Genomic DNA, 21,870 nt, shown 5'->3' with positions numbered 1-21,870 from the left:
GTCTATGCCAAATTTGGTCATTTAAAATATCCTATTTAAGCTGTGCTTTCCGTCTTTACCAATGAATGCCGTATAATGATAATAATTTTTTTCGTTTAATGTTTACAGATATTGCAAGCAGAGATTTCTGTCAATCAGCAGGTTTTTAATGCCATTGTGTCTAAAGCCTTGCACATGGCGGAAGAAGGAGAGGCAGGAAACAGGTAATTTCAGTTCCTTGTGTCTCCTGAAGTGGAGGCAGATTGGTGGAGGCACCGTCCAAGCTTCAGTCCAGATGGTCATTTTTAAGGGACTGAGGTTCAGGGTTGTAAAGGAAGAGTGTGTCCTCGAGCTGGATAATAAAATCTAATTGAGGCAGAATGGAGCCCCAAACTTCAAGGGTGGAGAACATATTTTTTTTCAGCCTGAACACTGAATTCAATTTAGGAAAGGCTCTTGAGAGGGGACATTTTCTCGTTGGGCATGTGAGGCCAAAAGGCAAAAGAGTGGGTCCTCTCTTTTAGCCAGCCAAAGAGTGCTGGCTAACTTTAATTTAAAGGTCTTAACTTTCAGGAACTAAACCTTATGACGAGCCATTTTCAGCTTTTTAGAATGAGAAAGAGTGAGTGCAAAATCTAGGAAACCACAAAATGATGGAGTTGTTGAGCAGGGAGAAGACAGGATTGGAATCTTGAGAGACAGGATTCAGTGCCAGGAGCTGAGGAGTCCTACTCTTGCTATACATATATACCTGTAAGATGCTTTACACTTTATGGGACTTACTTTTGAGTACATATGCACATGATTCTGACATAAAAGTTGTTTGATCTTGTCATGGGCATGCCTGTGTTCATTAGAATAGTCTTCTCCAGCCTGGGGGCTTTCCAGACATGTAGGAATGTAACTCTCAGCATCTCTAGCCAACATGAATGCACTTGACTGGATATGGTTGGGTGAGTGCTGGTTTGGGCTCATATATGTGGAAGACACTAGATTGGGGATGACTGGATCCAGATGATGCTTGTAATTCTTCCGTATATTATGTAATTGGACACAGTTGTTCTAGCAGTCCTTGCAGCAGCCAAACAACAACAAACACCACAATAACAATGCACAGACACATTACAATGCTAGACACAATAGAGTTGCAAAATCAATACACTGGTCATTGTGTAAATATATATACAGTGGTGTCTCACTTAATGAGCGCACCGTATAACGATGAAATCACATAGCGATCCGTTTTTTGGGATCGCTAATGCGATCGCTTACCGATGGCCCCAATGGGCGAAAATCGCATTGCGAAGACCGGTAAGCATTTCACTTACCGATCTTTGCATTGCGACACCCGACAATCAGCTGTTCGGCGGTTCTAAAATGGCTGCCGCGCAACCCAAAATGGCCGCCGCAACCATTTTCGCGCCCTGCCCTCGCTTACCGAGGGCGCGAAAATGGCGTCGCAATGAGGAAACATCGCATAACGGTGAGTAAAGAAGCCATTAGAACGCATTAAACTAAGTTTAATGTGCTCCAATGGCTTTTTCCGTACCGTTTAGCGATGTTTCGTCATAGCAAAGGTTAATCCGGAATGGATTAACCTCGCTATGTGGAGCACCACTGTATATATAATCTGCCATCATCCAAGCCTCCGTGGGAATATCAGGTAGAGAAGTTGTAAGAAAACAGCCTTGAGCGTTATTATATTCGACATAACAGTAACGGAACTTAGAAATGTCTGGATAATTGACATCACAATTTTTGGGGATACCTGAGTGGAAGATAAAGTGGAAGAAATAACAAAAGACAGAGATCTAGCAATAGAAATAACTCACCCGTGGATGAAACACATTTCAGTGGTCCCCATCATCTTCAGGGCATTGAGAACAATACTGCAGAATTGTATAAAATATAATCAGCTGCAGAGTGTAAGCCGCCTAGAGTGGTCTATCGACTAGATAGGCGGGATATAAAATAAATAAATAAATAAATAAATCTCTGAAATAACACCATCAGAGCTGCAGAAAATGACAATATTAGGAAGAGTATACATATTACACTGGTATTTAACGGATACTTAGGTTTTTGTATATAACTTGTATCTGTTATATAGTACCAGTCAAAGACTGTCTCTTATACACTGGTGCCTCACACAACGATGTTAATTTGTTCCAAAAAAATCAACGTTGTGTGAAACATTGTTCTGTGAAACACCATTTCCCATAGGAATGAATTGAAAACTGGTTAATCCGTTCCAATTGGAACAGATTGCCATCGTTCAGTGAAAATCCCCATAGGAAACATCGTTGAGTGAAACAATGTTTCCTATATTGGAATGTATTGAAGCCGACTCAATACATTTCAATGCCTTTGCGAAGTCCTTTTTCGCTCCTGTAAAAGTGTCTTACAATGTTTGGACACTGTTTTAAATGATTGCAATGGTTAGTCCACCTCCTGAAACCTATGCAAACTTAATTTGATGTTGTTCAGAGTCGTCCTTAATTTTTAGTGATTTTTTGAATTTTCTCTCATTGGAATGTATTGAACTTTCCGTCCAATGCATTCCATTGAGAGAAAATTCAAAAAATCACCAAAAATTAAGGACGACTCAGAACAACACCAAATTAAGTTTGCATAGGGTTCAGGAGGTGGGCTAACGATTGCAAGCATTTAAAACCTGTTCCAAACATTGTAAGACCCTTAAAAATGAGCGAAAACGGAAGAGCTTCAAAAGCACTGAAGCCGGCTTCAGTGCTTTTGAAGTCTTTTCCGATGTCCCTTTTCGCTCATTTTTAAGTGTCTTACAATGTTTGGAACAGGTTTTAAATGCTTGCAATTGTTAGCCCACCTCCTGAACCCTATGCAAACTTAATTTGGTGTTGTTCTGAGTCGTCCTTAATTTTTGGTGATTTTTTGTTTTCCCTATTTAAATGAATTGAACTGTCCATTCAATTGATTTAAATGGGGAAAATAAAAAAATCATCAAAAATTAATGAAGACTCAGAACAAAACCAAATTAAGTTTGCACATGTTTCACAAGGTGCACTATGGAATCCATGCATTTAAAACAGGTTTCAAACATTTTAAGACACTTTTAAATGAGCAAAAAGGGACATCGTTAAGTGAAATTCCCCCATAGAGAACATCGTTAAACGATGGGGGAAATTCCTCAAAAAAACCCATCGCTGTGTGAATTCATCGTTGTATGAAGCAATCGTTGTGCGAGGCACCACTGTATCTCTGAATAATCGTCATTTAGTTCTCCTGTAGCCATGTCTCCTGAAAATCACAAGTGCTGCAGGAGAGCTATATAAACAAGCTGCAAATAAGGCTGTTTGTCAGTTTTCTCCTGTTTCCCTGTGTGGCCAGTTCATGCAGATTTACCAGGGAAACCCGACTTCCCAGGTGCAACTTCACAGAGTGTCCATTTGCAATTTTCTTGCTATGTACGAGTTACACCCTGAGTTGGGAATAACAAGGGTGATTAACTTTCAAATACCTCTCCCTCGTGGCTTGCCATGAACCCACAACAACAATGAGGTATGAAAAGGCTTAACAATTGGCTGACTTTTGAAACACCTGAGATCATTCTCCCTCTGCCCAGTGACAAATGTGGCCCCATTAGCTACTATACTAATGTATCTGGGTTTTTTTCACTCTTTTAGGGCTGAGTTTATCTCCAAACTCACCAGGCTGAAAGAGCAGTGGCAAAGCATCATCCACAGGGCTCAGAAGAGAAAGAGGGAGATCGATGGCTTCATAAAGCTGTGGCAGAAATTCACAGCCTCCTTGCAGGACCTCACAAAATTCCTCACAGATACAAATATCTTCATCGTTGTCATGAAGAACCAGGATAAGAATAGCTTGCACCAAGTCAGAAATCTGAGTCATGATTTCAAGGTTAGAAACCTTGTTCCTGTGTGTGTGTGTGTGTGTGTGTGTGTGTGTGTGTGTGTGTGTGTGTGTGTGTGTGTGTGTGTGTGTGTGTGTGTGTGTGTGTGTGTGTGTGTGTGTGTGTGTGTGTGTGTGTGTGTGTGTGTGTGTGTGTGTGTGTGTGTGTAAAAAAAGCAGGTATCCAGAAAATTTAAATGCTACTTGACATCAAAGTATTCAAATCTTTCAAACAATAATTTGATTTTTGTACAGGAACAAATCCAGTCCCTTTAGTCAAGTTTCACATATATTTATCTCAATAGTTTATGTTTCTTTAATGTATACATTCTAGTAAGTGTTTTTTATCAGTTTAATGAAAAATTGTTACTGGGCCTACTAAATTACTGACAGGACATTTATTAATGTTTGTAAGTGAAAGTGTTGTGGTTTGTTTATTGAACTAAGTAGGGAATTTTCTTACTGAAATAGGAGTAGAGATGGAATATTCGTATCTGTTTCCCTGGGCAGACGAATACGAAGATCGCCACCACAGGTAGCTGGGCCATTTGACTCTCCCCTCCAGAACCAGGCGATTCACTTACTGCTTGCCACATGGCACACACGGCCATCCTCATCCGCACTGTGCCCATTGAGGAAGTAGCCCAGCTGGGGCTTCCCTGCCTCCCTGCACGGCTGACCACTCTGGAGAGGAAGCAGGATAACAGGTCTGCCTGCTCAGTCGCTGAGTGGTCACAGTGGAGGGAGGCACACTCGGTAAGAGGATGGCCTGGTTCTGGGGGGTTGAGGGTAAAACGGTTGCAGTCACTTGGGGTGGCAGTATTCATAGTAATCTCCACCCCCCCCAAGAGATAACTATGAATATCCCATCTCTAAACAGGAATGCTCTGTTTATAGAATCAAATTACTTGTTGATATGTGATTTGTGTGTGAGAGGGGGGGTTCCCCTCTAGTACTGCAGTTCTAAGATGTTTTTCACATGTACTTTTGACTGGAAGGTTTGCTTCTGTATTTCAAGATCCCAGATGAAAACCATTACTTTTTTTTGTACTAAGGTAAAGGTTTGGCTTGACATTTAGTCCAGTTGTGTCCGACTCTAGGGGGCGGTGCTCATCCCTGTCTCCAAGCCGTAGAACCAGCATTTGTCCATAGACAGTTTCCATGGTCACGTGGCCAGCACGACTAGACACGGAACGCCCTTACCTTCCCACCGTGGTGGTACCTATTTATCTACTCGCATTTTTACATGCTTTCGAACTGCTAGGTTGGCAGGAGCCGGGACAAGTGACGGGAGCTCACTCCGTCGTGTGGATTCAATCTTACAATGGCTGGTCTTCCGACCTTGCAGCCCAGAGGCTTCTGCGGTTTAACGCACCTTTTGGACTACAATTCCCCAAATATCCTTGCCAGCAGGGATACTGGCTGGCCATACTGTTTGGACATCATGAAATTTATAGTTGTAAGCAGTAACGTTTCCTGCTTCTTAATGTGCACACAATCTTTGAATGGAGAAACAGCATGCAAATGAAAATCTCAAACCTGAACAATTTAAAACTCAAAATCTGCACAGTTTAAAACCAAAACAACGTGCAAGACATGTTGAGCTTTCCCCAACCTTATTTTGTAGCCTTACTGTGGTGCATCTCTCCATATTACATTTTAATGGAATGGATATATATTTGAAGATCTGAGTCTATTATCCATAGAACCTCATGAATTGCTCTTCTCTGAGTTTCAGCCCCAATTCTACAGCGTAAAAATTATTTATTGCTTGGAGATCGTTCAGACATAATGCTAAACTGTGTTTTAGAGTTTCCATTATGGGCATATAATGAGAAAATAGGACTCACTGAAAAAGAAAATAAAGCTAGGAAAAATTAAAAGTTGCAGGTATAGATTTACCAGATGAGCGGGATATAAATCAAATAAATAAAATAAAATAATAATAAATAATAAAAGAGCAAGCCCTAACATGAAATGAACATAGAAATTAGTCTGGAGAGATCTGGTGTCAAATCCTGATTTCAGCCATCAGATTCTCAATGAGTTATTTCATCTTGGGCCTGGCCTGTTGTCTTGAAGTCTCTAGAGAAAGTGTGAGGATCAAAATGTAAATAAATAAGCGTATATAATGTTTGAAATCTGCAGATTTTAAATAATTGGAAGCCAGATTTGAGCACCAATACCGACGTGGTGGCGCTGAAGGGACGTGGTGGCGCTGTGGGCTAAACTGCAGAAGCCTGTGCTGCAGGGTCAGAAGATCTGGCAGTTGTAAGATCAAATCCACGCAACGGAATGAGCACCCGTCGCTTGTCCCAGCTCCCGCCAACCTAGCAGTTCGAAAGCATGCAAATGCGAGTAGATAAATAGGTACCATCTCGGTGGGAAGGTAAACAGCGTTCCGTGTCTAAATCACACTGGCCATGTGACCACGGAAAGAGTGTCTTCGGACAAACGCTGGCTCTATGGCTTGAAGAGCGGGATGAGCGCCGCCCCCTAGAGTCGGACACGACTGGACAAAAAAATTGTCAAGGGGAACCTTTACCTTTTGTAAAAGGAGTCTTTCTTAATCAAAAATGCCCAAGCATTTTTACAGGTTTTGTGCTAATCTCTCTTTATATTATATGATTAAGGTCTGTGCATATTTTTTTTAAAGAACAAACAAGTCCTTCTTCAGAGGTGGCAAACTAGATATTCCTTGACCTTGGAAACTGGGAGAAAAATACTTGATGTGGCGTCTCCTGCAGCAAAAACAGCCATACAGCTACAGATGAACCAGCTACAAGAGTGCTGGGACACCACACGAATTCAGGTGGAGAAGATTGCAAAGCAGCTTCAAGACACCATTCAGGTATCTTGTAGAATTCAGACATCTTTGGTGGTAAGAAACCCTGGTGAGAGTTATTCTTATCATTCCACGTTACCTTTGACTCATAGTGAAATGCAACAGAGTTGGATGTACAGTACATTCATAGGTGCACAACTAGCCTTATGAGAAGTGGTATAGTGGTAAATGTTCAAGTGCAAGTGTTTATCATGACAGTCCTGATTACCACAAATGAAATTTCAGAAATGCAAACAGTTGTGGTGACCAGATCTCCATCAGGAGCATTCTTGGCCTTTCAGGACCAAACTGTTCGACAGTACTTCGTATTGCAATATGTTGCCCAGCAATTGCCAAAATCCTGTTACTTAGCCTAGTGAATTGCACTAAAGTAGGGGATTTGGTGGGTGTCAACTCCTCCATAGGTTCTCTTGATTCAAACGGACCTACTCTAGTCATGACTTACTTTAGGCACAGTAGCTCCCAGTTAAAGTGGGCTTATTTGAATCAATGGATCGGAACTTACATAAGAGTTTATACACAAAATCCCCACTGATTCAGTGGGCCTGCTCTAGTGTGACAATGTGCTACATAACAGGATTTCAGCTATTGTTGTTGGGGAAATTGATTCTTTCACAACCCTATCCCTAGATATTGTGGGGATTAGGGTTGAGACTCAGAGGTAGAGATGGGCACAAACTGTGGTTGGGCGCTCTGCCCCCTCTGGTGGATGCCCGCTCAAGAGGCAGGGAGGAGGGAAGCCGGAGTGCTGCCCCCGGATGGGCGCTGGCCAGAGGGAGCAAACCTTCAAGGGTACTGAACCACGAAACACTTCTGCAGCCACTTGCCCACCTCTACTCAGAGGTAACAAAGAAGATGGTTTGAAGTGGCAGATGGTATAGTCCTGACTAACCAAAAATTGTTTTATTTTTATTCCGAACCTCCCTTGTTCTAGCTGCCTAGCTGGCTCTTGAAATTCCTCAAAGGCCAAAATATCGGCTGCTGGAATTTGGAGAAAATTGGTTTGAAAACGGGGATGTTTTAGGGTTCTTATAGGGGATCCCCAGCCAGGCAGTGAGTGTTTAGAAATACCGTTTTGTTCCTCCTTTTTAGGTAAAAAATGCCCATGTGGAAAGAAAGCAAAGCAAAAGTATGCTGCTTAAATACTACCCCATAGTGCCCTCTCACCCACCCCCACTGCAAGGTGGGTGGGTACTCAATTTACCAACTTCGGAAGGATGGAAGATTGAGTGAACTTGGGCCAGCTACCTTTAAATTCAGTCTTCTATCAGGCAGTTATTCATACGGAGGACTTTTTAAAATAAAGGACTGTTGCCTGCAAAGTAGAACACATAGCGACGCTAGTGGTGAAGAAGACAGCAGGTTTTTTTCTACGCTTAACTGATATCTGCCTTGCCTATGCTTTTAAGCAATGTTTTCAGCTATTATTAATACAGCTGTTTAAATTTGAAATCACAGACTTGGGAATCCTGTAAAAAGTGTGTGGAAGAGCTGAGCGGTGGACTGCAAGAGCTCAAGGCAAAAATAAAAGATCCTCTTCCAATAATGCATGATATGCTGCAAGCATCCAAAGAAGATGTTGAGGTAATGAAATGCTGAATTGCCAATTATTTCCCTACCTTAGCTTTTCAGACTGATGGATTATTCCTTTTGCCCCGGGAAGCCAAGATTTTGCATCTCTACAGAGGTATATGCCAAATAAAACTTGTTCATTTTACAGGAGCCATCAGACTGTTCACTGGCTGATTTTGGTTTGTTGTGTGTGTGTGTGTGAGGGGGGGTGCAGCATACTTATTTGGCTCTTGTTTTTTAATCATTAAGTCGTGTCCAACTCTTCGTGACCCCATGGACCAGGCCCTCCTGTCTTCCACTGCCTCCTGGAGTTTGGTCAGATTCATGTTGGTAGCTTCGATGACACTGTCCAGTCATCTTGTCCTCTGTCGTCCCCTTCTCCTCTTGCCTTCACACTTTCCCAACATCAGAGTCTTTTCCAGGGAGTCTTCTCTTCTCATGAGATGGTCAAAGTATTGGAGCCTCAGCTTCAGGATCTGTCCTTCCAATGAACACTCAGGGTTGATTTCCTTCAAAATGGATAGGTTTGTTCTCTTTGCAGTCCAGGGGACTCTCAAGAGCCTCCTCCAGCACCACAATTCAAAAGCATCAATTCTTCGGTGGTCAGCTTTCTTTATGGTCCAGCTCTCACTTCCATACATTGCTACTGGAAAAACCATATCTTTGACTATGCGGATCTTTGTCGGCAAGGTGATGTCTCTGCTTTTTAAGATGCTATCTAGGTTTGTCATTGCTTTCCTCCCAAGAAGCAGGCGTCTTTTAATTTCATGGGTGCTGTCTCCATCTGCAGTGATCATGGAGCCCAAGAAGGTAAAATCTGTCACTGCCTCCATATCTTGCCCTTCGATTTGCCAGTAGGTGGTGGGACCAGTGACCATGATCGTAGTTTTTTTTACGTTGAACTTCAGACCATTTTTTGCGCTACCCTCTTTCACCCTCATTAAGAGGTTCTTTAATTCCTCCTCACTTTCTGCCATCAGAGTGGTATCATCTGCATATCAGAGGTTGTTGATATTTCTTCCGGCAGTCCTAATTCCGGTTTGGGATTCCTCCAGTCCAGCCTTTCGCGTGATGTATTGTGCATATAAGTTAAATAAGCAGGGAGACAATATACAGCCTTGTCGTACTCCTTTCCCAATTTTGAACCAATCAGTTGTTCTGTATCCAATTCTAACTGTTACTTCCTGTCCCACATATAGATTTCTCAGGAGATGGATTCCTTTGTTAGGAACCACCAGAATGCCATGAAGATAAGCAGGTTCTCCAGATAATCTTCATCAGGATAAAATGTATAAAAAGGGTACAAAAAGGGTTTGGAGGGTAGGGGGGCACAGAAAAGTTGGGCCCATTCTTGCAGCCATGGGTTCTGCAAGATAGATTCTCGCAGACTGAATGAATTAGACACTGGAAGATGTAGCTGGTGTCAGATTACACCTCACATTCTTATACAGAGAATCACCAGCTGTCCAGCAATTGTGGAACTGTAAAAGGCCAACTAAAATTATAAAAGCCAATTGTAACCCTGCTCAGTCTCATGCTTCATATAATTCTTGGTAGGCAGACGGCAGAAATAAATAAAATTAACTGAATAATACTTGGTGGTACACAAGGTTTTAAAATGTTTTTAAATAAATGGTGTAATATTGCCTACTATTTATTTAGTGGGGATTGAATCCTCATGACCTTAGGGGGGGGAAACATAAAGATGTATCCAGGATGCTGTGGTTTTGGAACCAACATAAAGTTTCCCTGTTTCAGGCTGGAATAAATAAATATAGATGTGTCCTAAAAGTCTTCTATCTGTCAAGTTTTTGGAAATTTTATATTTGAAGATGATGATGATTTCTTTGAGTTATTGTTATGTGCATTTAAGTCACATCCAACATATGGCAACCCTGTGAATGATGAAACTCCAAAATGGTAGGCCTGCTCAGGTCTTCCAAATGCAACGCTATTATTGAGTCTATCTATTGCATGTTCGGCATTCCTCTTTTCCTGCTCCTAGCACTAACCTCTTTCCCAGCAAGTCTTGTCTCCTCCTGATGCGCCCAAAGTATGATAGCCTCTGTTTTGTTATTCTGGCCTCTAGAAGAGTTCAGGTTTGACTTGATGTAGTCCCCACTTGCCTTTCTGGCAGTCCATGTTAACTGTAGTGCTGTGGCCACTTACAGAGAAGATTCTTGACAGCTTCCAGAAAAAATACACAGAAGACAGAATCCAATTGCTGCTTCATACTTTTACAAATACAGTTGTGACCAGCTTAATGATTACCCCATATAATGACAAATCCGCTTCACGATGATGTTTTTGCAAACGCAATTGTGATCGCAAAATGATGTTTTAATAGGTTTTTTTCGCTTTGCAACAATCGGTTCCCAGCTTCGGGAACCGATTCTTCGCATCATGACGATCAAAACAGCTGATCATCAGGTTTTCAAAATGGCCGCTGGCTGCTCAAAATGGCTCCCCGCTGTTTTTAGGAGGCATTTTTCGCAAGACAGGCACCCAAAAATGGCCGCCGTATGGAGGATCTTCACTGGACGAGCAGGTATTCAGCCCATTGGAACACATTGAATGGTTTTCAATGCATTTCAATGGGCTTTTTATTTCGCTTTACGACGTTTTCGCTCTACAGCAATTTCGCTGGAACAAATGTCGTCAAGCGAGGTACCACTGTACAATGGCGTTGTAAGTCACAGCATTCTGAGTTGAGCAAACACCTAGGAATGCAACCAGCAACCCATTAATTAGTGACAATTTACCCCACTTCACTTATGCAAGTGTAAATCAGCAAAGGGTTACTAGCCAGAAAAAAAATTTTAATTAGCAATTTAGGATAAGGTAGGGGATACAGAAGGTAAAGGGGGGGATATGAGGGGGGGAAGTAGGGGGAGGAGAACACAAAATGTACTGCCATTCAATCTATTCATATTGCCGTATCAACTCGACTTTCTGCTTTTCTACTATATGATTGCCCTCCAGGTTATAACTTACATTTACATCCTAGTTTTAATCTATATTATTTAAGTACTATCTGGTGATTCGAGCTATTTATATAATAAATCCCATCGTTCAGTTGCCTTTTGTATTGGACAGTCCTTCAGCACTTTTGATAAAATATCCATTTCTGCCGCTTCCTGTATCTTCTCATTAAGTTCCTCTTGTATCACCGATTTCTTCCAATTCTTGGCATAAAGCATTCTGGCTGCAGTGACTATGTATATAACTATTTCTTTGTCTTATCTATATTGTCTGGTATAATACTCGATAGAAACAGTTCTGGGGTTAGTGGAACCTTACAAAGCAATATTTTTTGTAACAAAGCATGCACACCTATCCAAAATTGCTTTGCTACTCTACAAGTCCACCACATATGATAAAACCTTCCCTGAAACTAGCCTGAAATTTTTAAATTATGGCTATGTACTTGAAATGTATAGGCAGTTCCTTGCTCTCTCCTTACCCCACATTTATTGTGAGTTGTCATTCTGTAAAGAAGAAAATAAACCAGAAAGTAGCATCCCAACAAAGCAGTACAATAGTACCTTTTTTTCCTAATTGACCATCACAGTTAAGTGTGGGTCCACCCCCCCCCCCTTTTGTCTTTGGATTGCATCTGCCAGTCCCTTGCATTGGGCCAGGATTCTTCAGTTTCTAGGCAAAGTCAGTCATACAGCAAACCAGCCACATAAATACCAGTGAAACACAGTTCTGTTAAAAAGCAAGTTCCACAACATTTTCAGTAATTACCCTGCATTTTTTTCCCATCTCCCTGTTGCAACACCAGGCGTCTCCTGGAATGGCTGATCGTTTGACCGGCCCATGTTTTTAAATTACAGGTATTACACTTTTGAAAACCCCACCAACTCTTCAAACCCCCCCCCCCCGGCTCTAAAGTTTTTGTTGTGGTTTGGGGTGGTTTTTTATATAGTTTTTTTTAAAGTTCAAATGCTCAGAGCTCACGAAGCCCCATTAAATCCCAACAGAAGTAACTTTTCCAATAAATCCCCGGAGGCTTGCACGTTTTAGCTTCTAGGCTCCCTGAAATCCAGTCTTGTTCAGTTGCACACAGTGTCCTGAACCCTAGCCAACGTTTTGCAGAAAACAGGGTGACACCAGGCATTTTTTAAAACCTGGAAGTGTCATAGAAAATTTCTGTTGTTAAAAGCTTGGGAAACCTTCTGTGTCCCCCTCCCCACATTCTTTTCAAGACATGGAGAATCCAAACAGCTGCTGCTAAACCAAAGCCTCTGGGCCCCTGGGCGGAGGCAGGGCCTTTCTCCGATATGCAGATTTCTTTCCTCCCCCTTTCTTTCCTCTCTCCTCCTCTTCCAGGCCAATCATAGGATTAACCCAAAGATTTGGAGGAGAAAAATACACACATGCGCTGGCTCCCTCTCTCTCTCACTCACCCACACATCCCAGGAATCTGGTCTGAAAGAGTTGCTGTTTTCATCCAAACCCCCCTTGGTGTTTCCAATGCAGGAGCTGGAGAAGACGCTTGCCAGCTGGAACCAAACGGCCAAAGAGCTTGGCACCCGGAAAGCTGATCTCGCCCGCTACCTCCTCGCAGAAGATGTGATGGTGTTGAAAGAACAAGTCCAGCACTTACACACACAGTGGGAAGAACTCTGCCTCCGAGTAAGTGGCTTACAAAGACCGGCAGCTGTCCACAGTCCGGCTTTAGCAGAAGGAGATGCTACCTGGTGGTGGGTGCTTGGGGAGAGAGAGAGAGAGAGAGAGAGAGAGCTTCTGGGCTTTAATGGGGTGCTATTTGGGAGTCTTTTTCTTCCTTCCTTCCTTCCTTCATTCCTTTCCTTTTTCTTTCTTTCTTTCTTTCTTTCTTTCTTTCTTTCTTTCTTTCTTTTTTTCTTTCTTTCTTTCTTCCATAGTGCCTCTTTTCCTTCCTTCCTTCCTCCCTTCGCTCCCTCCCTCCCTCCCTCCCTCCCTCCCTTCTTTCTTTCTTTCTTTCTTTCTTTCTTTCTTTTCTTTCTTTCTTTCTTTCTTTCTTTCTTTCTTTCTTTCTTTCTTTCTTTCTTTCTTTCTTTCTTTCTTTCTTTCTTTCTTTCTTCCATAGTGCCACTTTTTCTTCCTTCCTTCCTTCCTCCCTTCGCTCCTTCCTTCCTTCCCTCCCTCCCTCCCTCCCTCCCTCCCTTCTTTCTTTCTTTCTTTCTTTCTTTCTTTCTTTCTTTCTTTCTTTCTTTCTTTCTTTCTTTCTTTCTTTCTTTCTTTCATAGTGCCTCTTTTCCTTCCTTCCTCCCTCCCTCCCTCCCTCCCTCCCTTCTTTCTTTCTTTCTTTCTTTCTTTCTTTCTTTCTTTCTTTCTTTCTTTCTTTCTTTCTTTCTTTCTTTCTTTCTTTCTTTCTTTCTTTCTTTCTTTCTTTCTTTCTTTCTTTCATAGTGCCTCTTTTCCTTCCTTCCTCCCTCCCTCCCTCCCTCCCTCCCTTCTTTCTTTCTTTCTTTCTTTCTTTCTTTCTTTCTTTCTTTCTTTCTTTCTTTCTTTCTTTCTTTCTTTCTTTCTTTCTTTCTTTCTTTCTTTCATAGTGCCTCTTTTCCTTCCTTCCTTCCTTCCTTCCTTCCTTCCTTGGTTTTGTTTTGGGTCCCCCCCCCCAATTCTCCAGATGGTCTGGAAACTTTTTACTGGCAACACAAAAGACTATGCCTTGGAACAAAACAAAAGGTTAAAAAAAAGGACAGTTCCAGGCGTCTTTGTTCAAAATGTAACTGTAAATGTAATGCTTGGAAATGGCCTGGAGTGGAAGGAGGAATAATTCTGTAGAGGTTTGGGGGTGGGGTGTCTGCAGGGTTCTCAGGTGACAGCCCCTCTCCATTTTCAAAGGCCTCTGAGCTTTTCAAATTTAATTGCAGAGCGAGAGAGATTAGCCTGTGCATGCACTCCAGGCTGGGGTCATAAACATGTCACACTTTCTGCTTGCATTCCTACCAATGTGCCTCTAAAGCCACTTGTAGCTTTTGGCTGGGCTTGACTGCCATTGTGTGAGCAGCACCTTGTGATTGGGTGTGTCTTGCTACACACTTCTCTGCCGCTGCAGACCAGCAGTCCTACTGAAGTTCTTTTCAGAGGCTTTCCTCCAGGTTTGCCCATCGGGTGGAATGCCAAAGCTTGGGGCGGGTGGAGGAATCCTTTTTTTTGGATCATAGCTCCTAACTAGCACACCCAGTCATCCTGGCCATGCCCATCCTGACTGGGGGGTGGATTCAAAGAACCATATCTTTTTTATTTCCAAGGCTCTAGAACAAAAAAAAATGAGTTGTGGCCAGAAGGAGAGTCCTTTCAATGACCTGAGTCTCCTTTCTGAAATTTCCTCTCCAAAAAAGACCCTCTTGGAAGCAGCAGTGCCATTTACTTGGTGCTTGGCAAAGATCCTTCCCCCACCCCAAAGACTATTAAATATATTTGTGTTTTTAATGAGTGGTTTTATTTTTATATTTTCCCCCATAAATCCCCTGAAAACTGTGCCAGAAAATCTTAACATAAATAAATTAACTTACGCATTAAGTTGGTACACAAAAATCCTTTTTTAAAAATAAGTTCACACAAATCTTGCATATAATGGGCCTTATTGCTCCATAAGCTTACACGGTCTTCCACATTCCCAGCTGGCAATCAGTCCTGCTGAACTCACAGTGACATACGAACAGATATGAATAAGACTGTGCTGCATGGATGATGTTCCCATTTGGTGGGGACACAGAAGAGGGCCTTCCCTATGGCTGCTCCCAGACTCTGGAACTCCCTCCCACTGGATGCCAGCCTGGCTCGATCTTTGTTGTCCTTCGACAAGCAGGCAAAGACCTGTCTCTTCAGGCAAGCTTTCCCTCAGTGAATGACTGCCTGAGTGGGATTTTTTAAATCAACCCTGCTGCTTTGAATTTGTATTTGTAATATTGCTTTTGTTTACCATATCTTAGACTGACATTTGTTTGGTGTTTTTTTTTTAGTATTTGTATACACACTTGTGTTACCTTTAAATACTGACTTTTAATGATCTTTGGATCCTTTTTAAAGAGAAAGGCGGGGTAGAACTATGCTAAATAAATACATACAGTATATGTTACTGGTTGAAAAGATCATTCAAATGTGACCCAGGTGGCACTGTTACTGATATTAGTGCCTGTGTTGTGAAGAAGAGAATGTGTGGGCCAGCCGCCCGCACCCAGCCCATTCAATTACAGTCAGCTTAGTATCGCTACGATGAGAGTTGTAATCCAAAATATCTGGATGTGCTAGATGGGGGTTGATGACCTAAGCTCCTGGAGATGGAAATAAAAAGACACATCTTTTATAGGAAAATACTGCTTTAGTCCAAGCCATGGGTTGTGGTGGTAATGATGATGATGATGACAGTGCTTAGCATGTATCTGTCGCACTCGTAAGATCAAATGCATTCTACTCCAGGTGTTGTTTCACCGTAGCTTCTGGTATTCCTCACGTTTGGCTCTACTGGGCGACACTCTACAAAGGTTGCAGTCTTGGGTAGAGCTGGACAGATAGCTCAGCAGGTTAGGTCTCTGGCTGCAGAGCCAGAGGTTGGAAGTTCAATTCCCCCACTGGGCCTCCTGCGGGAAGTGTGTGTGACCTTGGACATTCCCAGGGCGCACCCAGGAGAAGGGAGTGGTAAATTACCTCTGAGTACTCTCTACAGAATTGACTTAATGGGATACAATTATTATGCTTCAGTCTGGCCCTCCTTTGCCCACAACCACCTTAGAACATTCTATTAATATCCCCACAATGCGCACCGGAGGGCTGAGGCTGAGAAGGAACTACCTTACCTGTGACCAGCATGGCAGAAACCACATTCGCAAGGGGGTGATCTTGCACATTCTAGAGATGTATGTTTCTCAGTCACTGCGCATCACAAGCTTTTTGAAAAGCTGAAACTGCAAGAAAGAAGGCTTTTGTCCTCTGTCCTTCAGAGTCTGATTACAAATTTTCACAGATTGCCATCCTCCTCTTTCTTGTATAGTCTTTAGTCCAGGCTCTCATGCCCACATTTCATTATGGCCTAACCTAAATTTGCAGTATAGTGCGTTGGGAGTGTGCCTTGCGTTGAGTGCAAGCTACTCAGTCCTGTCTTTTGCTTTAAATGCATGGTTCCTGCAGCAGAAAGAAGGAATAGATGTGGGATGAAATGTATATCCCTAAGTATTACAGGGCATTCATTACAGGGCTTTTCCTGATACATTTTTCAGTATAACTGGCAACATGCATCCGCATCAAGACCACAGTTATTCCATGCAACGTACTTACTCTTGATGGAGGTGATCTGTTCTCTTTGAATTGAGGCATCATCCTTCACGGAATACATGTCAGGAGTATATGTTATTTGTTTATCTTTTTTTAAAAATCCTCATAAAGTTTGTTTGGTAGCCATTCGCCAGGAACCTTTTAGTTATGTGAAGAAAATAATATTTTAATATTTTAACATGCAGGGAAATATAGTAGCTGAAGTCCTGTTTGCACAGCTGTGCCACATCAGGCTCATGACATCATCAGCCACCGTAATTTTTGAAAAATAAAAATGTTCAAATCCACCTGGACACGCAACCCTACAAGGTCCAGAGGCTCCCAGAGTGGGACTTGCTCCAATGTTTATTTTTGGGTTTTTTGTTTTTTTATATATTTTGCAGTCCTAGTGTGGGACTTGCTCTGTTTATGATGATGATGATGATGATTTTTGAAATGCTGGAACAGATTAATCCCGTTCCCATGCATTTCAATGGGAAATGGTGCTTCGACTTATGAGCATTTCCACTTACGAACATCTTCTGGGACGGATTAAGTACGTAAGTCGAGGCACCACTGTAGCTACATTCCTTACCTTTGTTGGCTTGTCTGTACAAATTGTGACCCTTGGCCTTCTTTACTTCACTGCATCTTTCTGTCAGTAACTCTGTGCTATTCTTAATCTATGCCAGTCTAATAGTACAATTTATCAGGCATAATTGTGTTCATGGCTCTACCTTAAATCTAAATCCCCCTGAATAAATGGAGGATCGATATCTGGTACAGAATAATGATCTACCAGATCTTGTAAATGTATTGGGGGGGGTAGGGGCTGGCTGTAAATACCAGAATATACCAACCTGCCTCACCTGTTTTCATACTGACAGTTGGATTCTGGAAATTATAGTTGGGGCTTTAAAAATATATATATATATATATCCGAAGCTTGTTTCCCCCGAGGCCAAATAATTAGTACAAACACAGAGGTTGGTACCTAAATCTTACCCTCACATTTTATCAGAAATTTTAACTTGTGATTGGTGAGTTTCTCTGAAAAATTAAGGAGCCTTCAAACAAGGAAAAGTTTGAAATTAAAATGGTTAAGTTTGAAAAATAGGTAGCCACAACATGTTTTTAGTCAGAAAAACGGGCAATTAGCATGTCCCACTTACTTTCTGAGAGGTAAGCCTAAGCTGGCGTGTCCAACAGAGGCGTATTGTTTGAAAACAATTGATGCAAAAGCCCGAGCCACTATAAGCATTTAAAAAAAGCAAGATAGGGCAGCTGTCACCGAATTACCAGGACAGATGCTCCTGCTGGAAGAGATAGGAAGACCGCCAGAGCCAGACTCATTCAGGGGCCAATATGAGGTCAGGGATTTAACGCAGAGACAGGGTTCTTATCACCATCAGGCTGTGGGGGAATACATATGAGCATGGAGAAGGGCTATAGTTATAGGTTACATCCTCCCTGGGAAGACAGGATGGTGACTTATGTTTAAAAGTCATATGCACAAAAGATAGGGGAGGGGACAGTGTTGTTGTTGTTTAGTCGTTAAGTTGTGTCTGACTCTTCGTGACTCCATGGACCAGAGCAGGCCAGGCCCTCCTGTCTTCCACTGCCTACCGGAGTTTGGTCAAATTCATGTTGTTAGCTCCGATGACACTGTCCATCCATCTCATCCTCTGTCGTCCCCTTCTCCTCTTGCCTTCACACTTTCCCAACATCAGAGTCTTTTCCAGGGAGTCTTCTCATGAGATAACCAAAGTATTGGAGCCTCAGCTTCAGGATCTCTCCTTCCACTGAGGGGCAGTAATGTGGATGAAATGTGCACGTGCTAATTTTTGTATATAAAAATCATTAATATCAAATCAATCAAAATGTCACATAACAAAGAGACTGTGACCAGGTGGCCTGTATAATATGTTCTCTGGGTTCTCGCTGTTTAAAGGTAATTTCTTGTGATTTTTCCTCTTCAAAACTGGGACAGAAGAGCCCTTCAAACCAGCCTGGATAATTCTGTGATCAGAAACTCTCACCTCTGCCTTCAACCATCCATTGAAACAACTGACAGTGCCTATTTTTACCCATGATCTATTGAAGCTATCCAAAATTATTTATCATGGCTTAAAGATGGCTTGTTTTTACTAAACCATAGTTAATTCTAACCACTGTTTGTCTGGGTTCATCCATAGCAACAATTGGTTATCTGGAAGAAGTGAAAGCTTCCGGTCTCCCTCTTGCAGCTGCATCACAGGAGGACCTGAAGTCCTATGCTTGTGTTTCATGTTATGCAACGTTCAGTATTTTCTGTATACGTAAAAAATAGCATTTGTTGTAGCTCCTAGTACACAATTATGTCTGCTAATACAACAGTGCCAATTGAGATAATGTATTTTCCAGTCTACCTTTACACTCAAAGATATTGAACCTAATAAGTCTGGTTGCATTTTTTAACTCCCAAAAGAAAACCTTTCGTTTTCTTAGCAATAGGAATTAATTCCTTCAGCATTCTGCATGTTGTAGTGAAGCCTTTTGACATCCTTAGTTGTGGAATGAAACAGATATATTTAGTCATTCTTGCCCCTGAGTTATGACGGCAATGCTTCTTTGGATGCACAAAAGACAGGTGTCATGTATGTTCTCTTCCACAGGTTTCTCTGCGCAAACAGGAAATAGAGGATCGACTCAATGCCTGGATTGTGTTCAATGAGAAAAATAAGGAGCTGTGCACTTGGTTGGTGCAGATGGAGAGCAAAGTACTTCAGTCAGCAGACATCAGCATTGAAGACATGATAGACAAGTTGCAGAAGGTGAGCAGACTTTCTAGTCTGTCATAAGATAGGTCAAGATCTGGCAAGAGCTTTAGGACATGGAAGGGGCCTTAGTGCCTGGCATATTGAGCTAAGCCTGGAGCGCTGAGGTTTCAAGAACTTGAATTGCAAGCTAAGGTTTAAACTACTGCAGGACTATGGTAATCCAAGCCCCCACCCTTGCGGATGCCAAAAAATGTGGAAATAGTGAACGCTATACAAAGGGACGTGGTGGCGCTGTGGGCTAAACCGCAGAAGCTTGTGCTGCAGGGTCAGAAGACCAAGCAGTCGTAAGATCGAATCCACGTGACGGAGTGAGCGCCCGTTGCTTGTCCCAGCTCCCGACAACCTAGCAGTTCGAATGCATGCAAATGCGAGTAGATAAATAGGGACCACTTCAGTGGGAAGGTAACAGCGTTCCGTGTCTAAGTCGCACTGGCCATGTGACCACGGAAGATTGTCTTCGGACAAAACACTGGCTCTATGGCTTGGAAACGGGGATGAGCACCGCCCCCTAGAGTCGAACACGACTGGACAAAAATTGTCAAGGGGAACCTTTACCTTTACCTATACATAGCATAGGGATGTGGTGGCGCTGCGGGTTAAACCGCTGAAGTCTTTGTGCTGCAAGGTCAGAAGACTTGCAGTCGTAAGATCGAATCCACGCGACAGAGTGAGCTCCTGTCGCTTGTCCCAGCTCCCGCCAACCTAGTGGTTCGAAAGCATGCAAAAATCCAAGTAGATAAATAGGTACCGCCTCGGTGGGAAGGTAAACGGCGCTCCATGTCTAGTCACGCTGGCCACGTGACCACGGAGGATTGTCTGCGAACAAACACTAGCTCTATGGGTTGGAAATGGAGATGAGCACTGGCTTAGAGTCGGACACGACTGGACGAAATTGTCAAGGGGAACCTTTACATAGCATGGGATCTGGCTCCTTCTAGTGGCCAGTTCTGGTAAATACACTGTGGGAATACATATAAATGTGCATTTCTGGATTTTGTTATGTAATATTTTCATGAAGCAGATAAGTGAATCATCTGTGGATACTGATCCCATGGATAGGGGGTACTTCTGTATTCTGATTTTAGCCTCATTTTCTCTACAACATCTGTGTCTAAATAGTTGGAACCTGGGTCTTCTGTGTTAGGAATTGTTAGTATGTTTTTTTTGTCTGTTTTATTGTTGTTTTCTTTTAGGCCATGAGTGAATAGTATAGGTACTGTATGAAAATGTGATCTGGCCAAATATGTGATGACAAGTAGCTTTGGATGCTGATCTGCATAATTATTTAATAAAATGGAATCAAATGCTAAATACAGTGGTGCCTCGCATAACGAGCACACCGTTTAACGATGAATCCGCATAGCGATGCAGATTTTGCAATGTTTTATCGCATTGCGGAACGCCCAAAATGGCCACCAGAACACCCAAAATGGCCGCCAGAATACCCAGTGTTTTCGCGGATGGGGAAACATCGCGGAATGGTGAGTTTTGGGCCCATTTGGAACGCATTAAACGAAGTTTAATGCGTTCCAATGGGCTTTTCCGTTCCGTTTAGCGATGTATCCCCAAAGTGAAGGTTAATCCGGAACGGGGCACCCCTGTACTTTGATTCTGTGACTAGACAACCAGGGACAGTTTTGTAAATAAAATTCTGTTTCTCCCAGCATGGAAGGGTGTAGGAACCAAGGTCCTTCTGGAAATGTTTTGGCAGGTGTTCATATACAAATCTCTTTCCTAAGCCTGATGCTCAGTTTGTTGTGTCTTCTGGCTAGTGTGTGTGACAGAAGCATGACATTCTTGCAGCACGGTCCACAGAAAGAATGTTCTTATCTTTTCATCTAGGCAGGTAAAGCGTTTGCGAGCAAAATTTCAGAGAAATAATGTGTTAAGTGAAACCCATGTGTCTTGGATGATGTTTAGAGACAAAATTACAGGACTTCAGATTGTGTTAATGTGATCAACTTGTAGTTTTAACATAGGCTAACAGAGCTGAAGTCTCATCATCCTACCAATCTTTTCCTAATTCACCCAAAATACAACGGTTCTATTCATGAAGCATTCTCTGTTTTGTCCCTTCTATCTTTTATTCATTATTTTATTTTATTTTATACCACCCAATTTCTGAGAATTCACTACTCTGGGTGGTGTACATAAGAGAACTGAATCATCGCTAATACCTTCACCTGACAACAGCAACATAAGATAACAAAATAACATAATGAATAACATTAAAAAACCATGAATTCTAAGAATAACATTTGCAATCAATATGTTTCATTAGGATTGTATGGAGGAAATCAACCTATTCAGTGAGAACAAACTAGTTCATTTCAAGCAAATGGGTGACCAGCTAATGAAAGCCAGCAACAAGAAAAGAGTGGCTGAAATTGATGAGAAACTCAACAAAATTAACGACCGCTGGCAGCACCTCTTTGATGTCATTGGCGGACGGTAAGAAAAGAAACAGCTAATTGGTAGAGAATTGATGGACATGATGTGGACTGATGACTTGTACAG

General features: G+C 42.2%; 1 protein-coding gene across 2 annotated transcripts in view; it reads left to right on the top strand.

The window, feature by feature from the left end:
- Window positions 1-21,870, top strand: part of SYNE2 (spectrin repeat containing nuclear envelope protein 2) — a 294,996-nt gene that overhangs the window by 231,762 nt on the left and 41,364 nt on the right. For both annotated transcript variants that reach the window (XM_078383714.1, XM_078383713.1), the window contains exons 91-97: window positions 109-203; window positions 3,642-3,876; window positions 6,524-6,718; window positions 8,171-8,296; window positions 12,770-12,925; window positions 19,189-19,347; window positions 21,635-21,804. In XM_078383714.1, the coding sequence (XP_078239840.1) occupies window positions 109-203; window positions 3,642-3,876; window positions 6,524-6,718; window positions 8,171-8,296; window positions 12,770-12,925; window positions 19,189-19,347; window positions 21,635-21,804 (1,136 nt within the window). The remainder of the gene's footprint in view (window positions 1-108; window positions 204-3,641; window positions 3,877-6,523; window positions 6,719-8,170; window positions 8,297-12,769; window positions 12,926-19,188; window positions 19,348-21,634; window positions 21,805-21,870) is intronic.

Source organism: Pogona vitticeps, chromosome 1 (assembly GCF_051106095.1).
Source record: "Pogona vitticeps strain Pit_001003342236 chromosome 1, PviZW2.1, whole genome shotgun sequence".
Classification (NCBI taxonomy): domain Eukaryota; kingdom Metazoa; phylum Chordata; class Lepidosauria; order Squamata; family Agamidae; genus Pogona; species Pogona vitticeps.
This window is presented reverse-complemented; position numbering and strand designations above follow the sequence as displayed.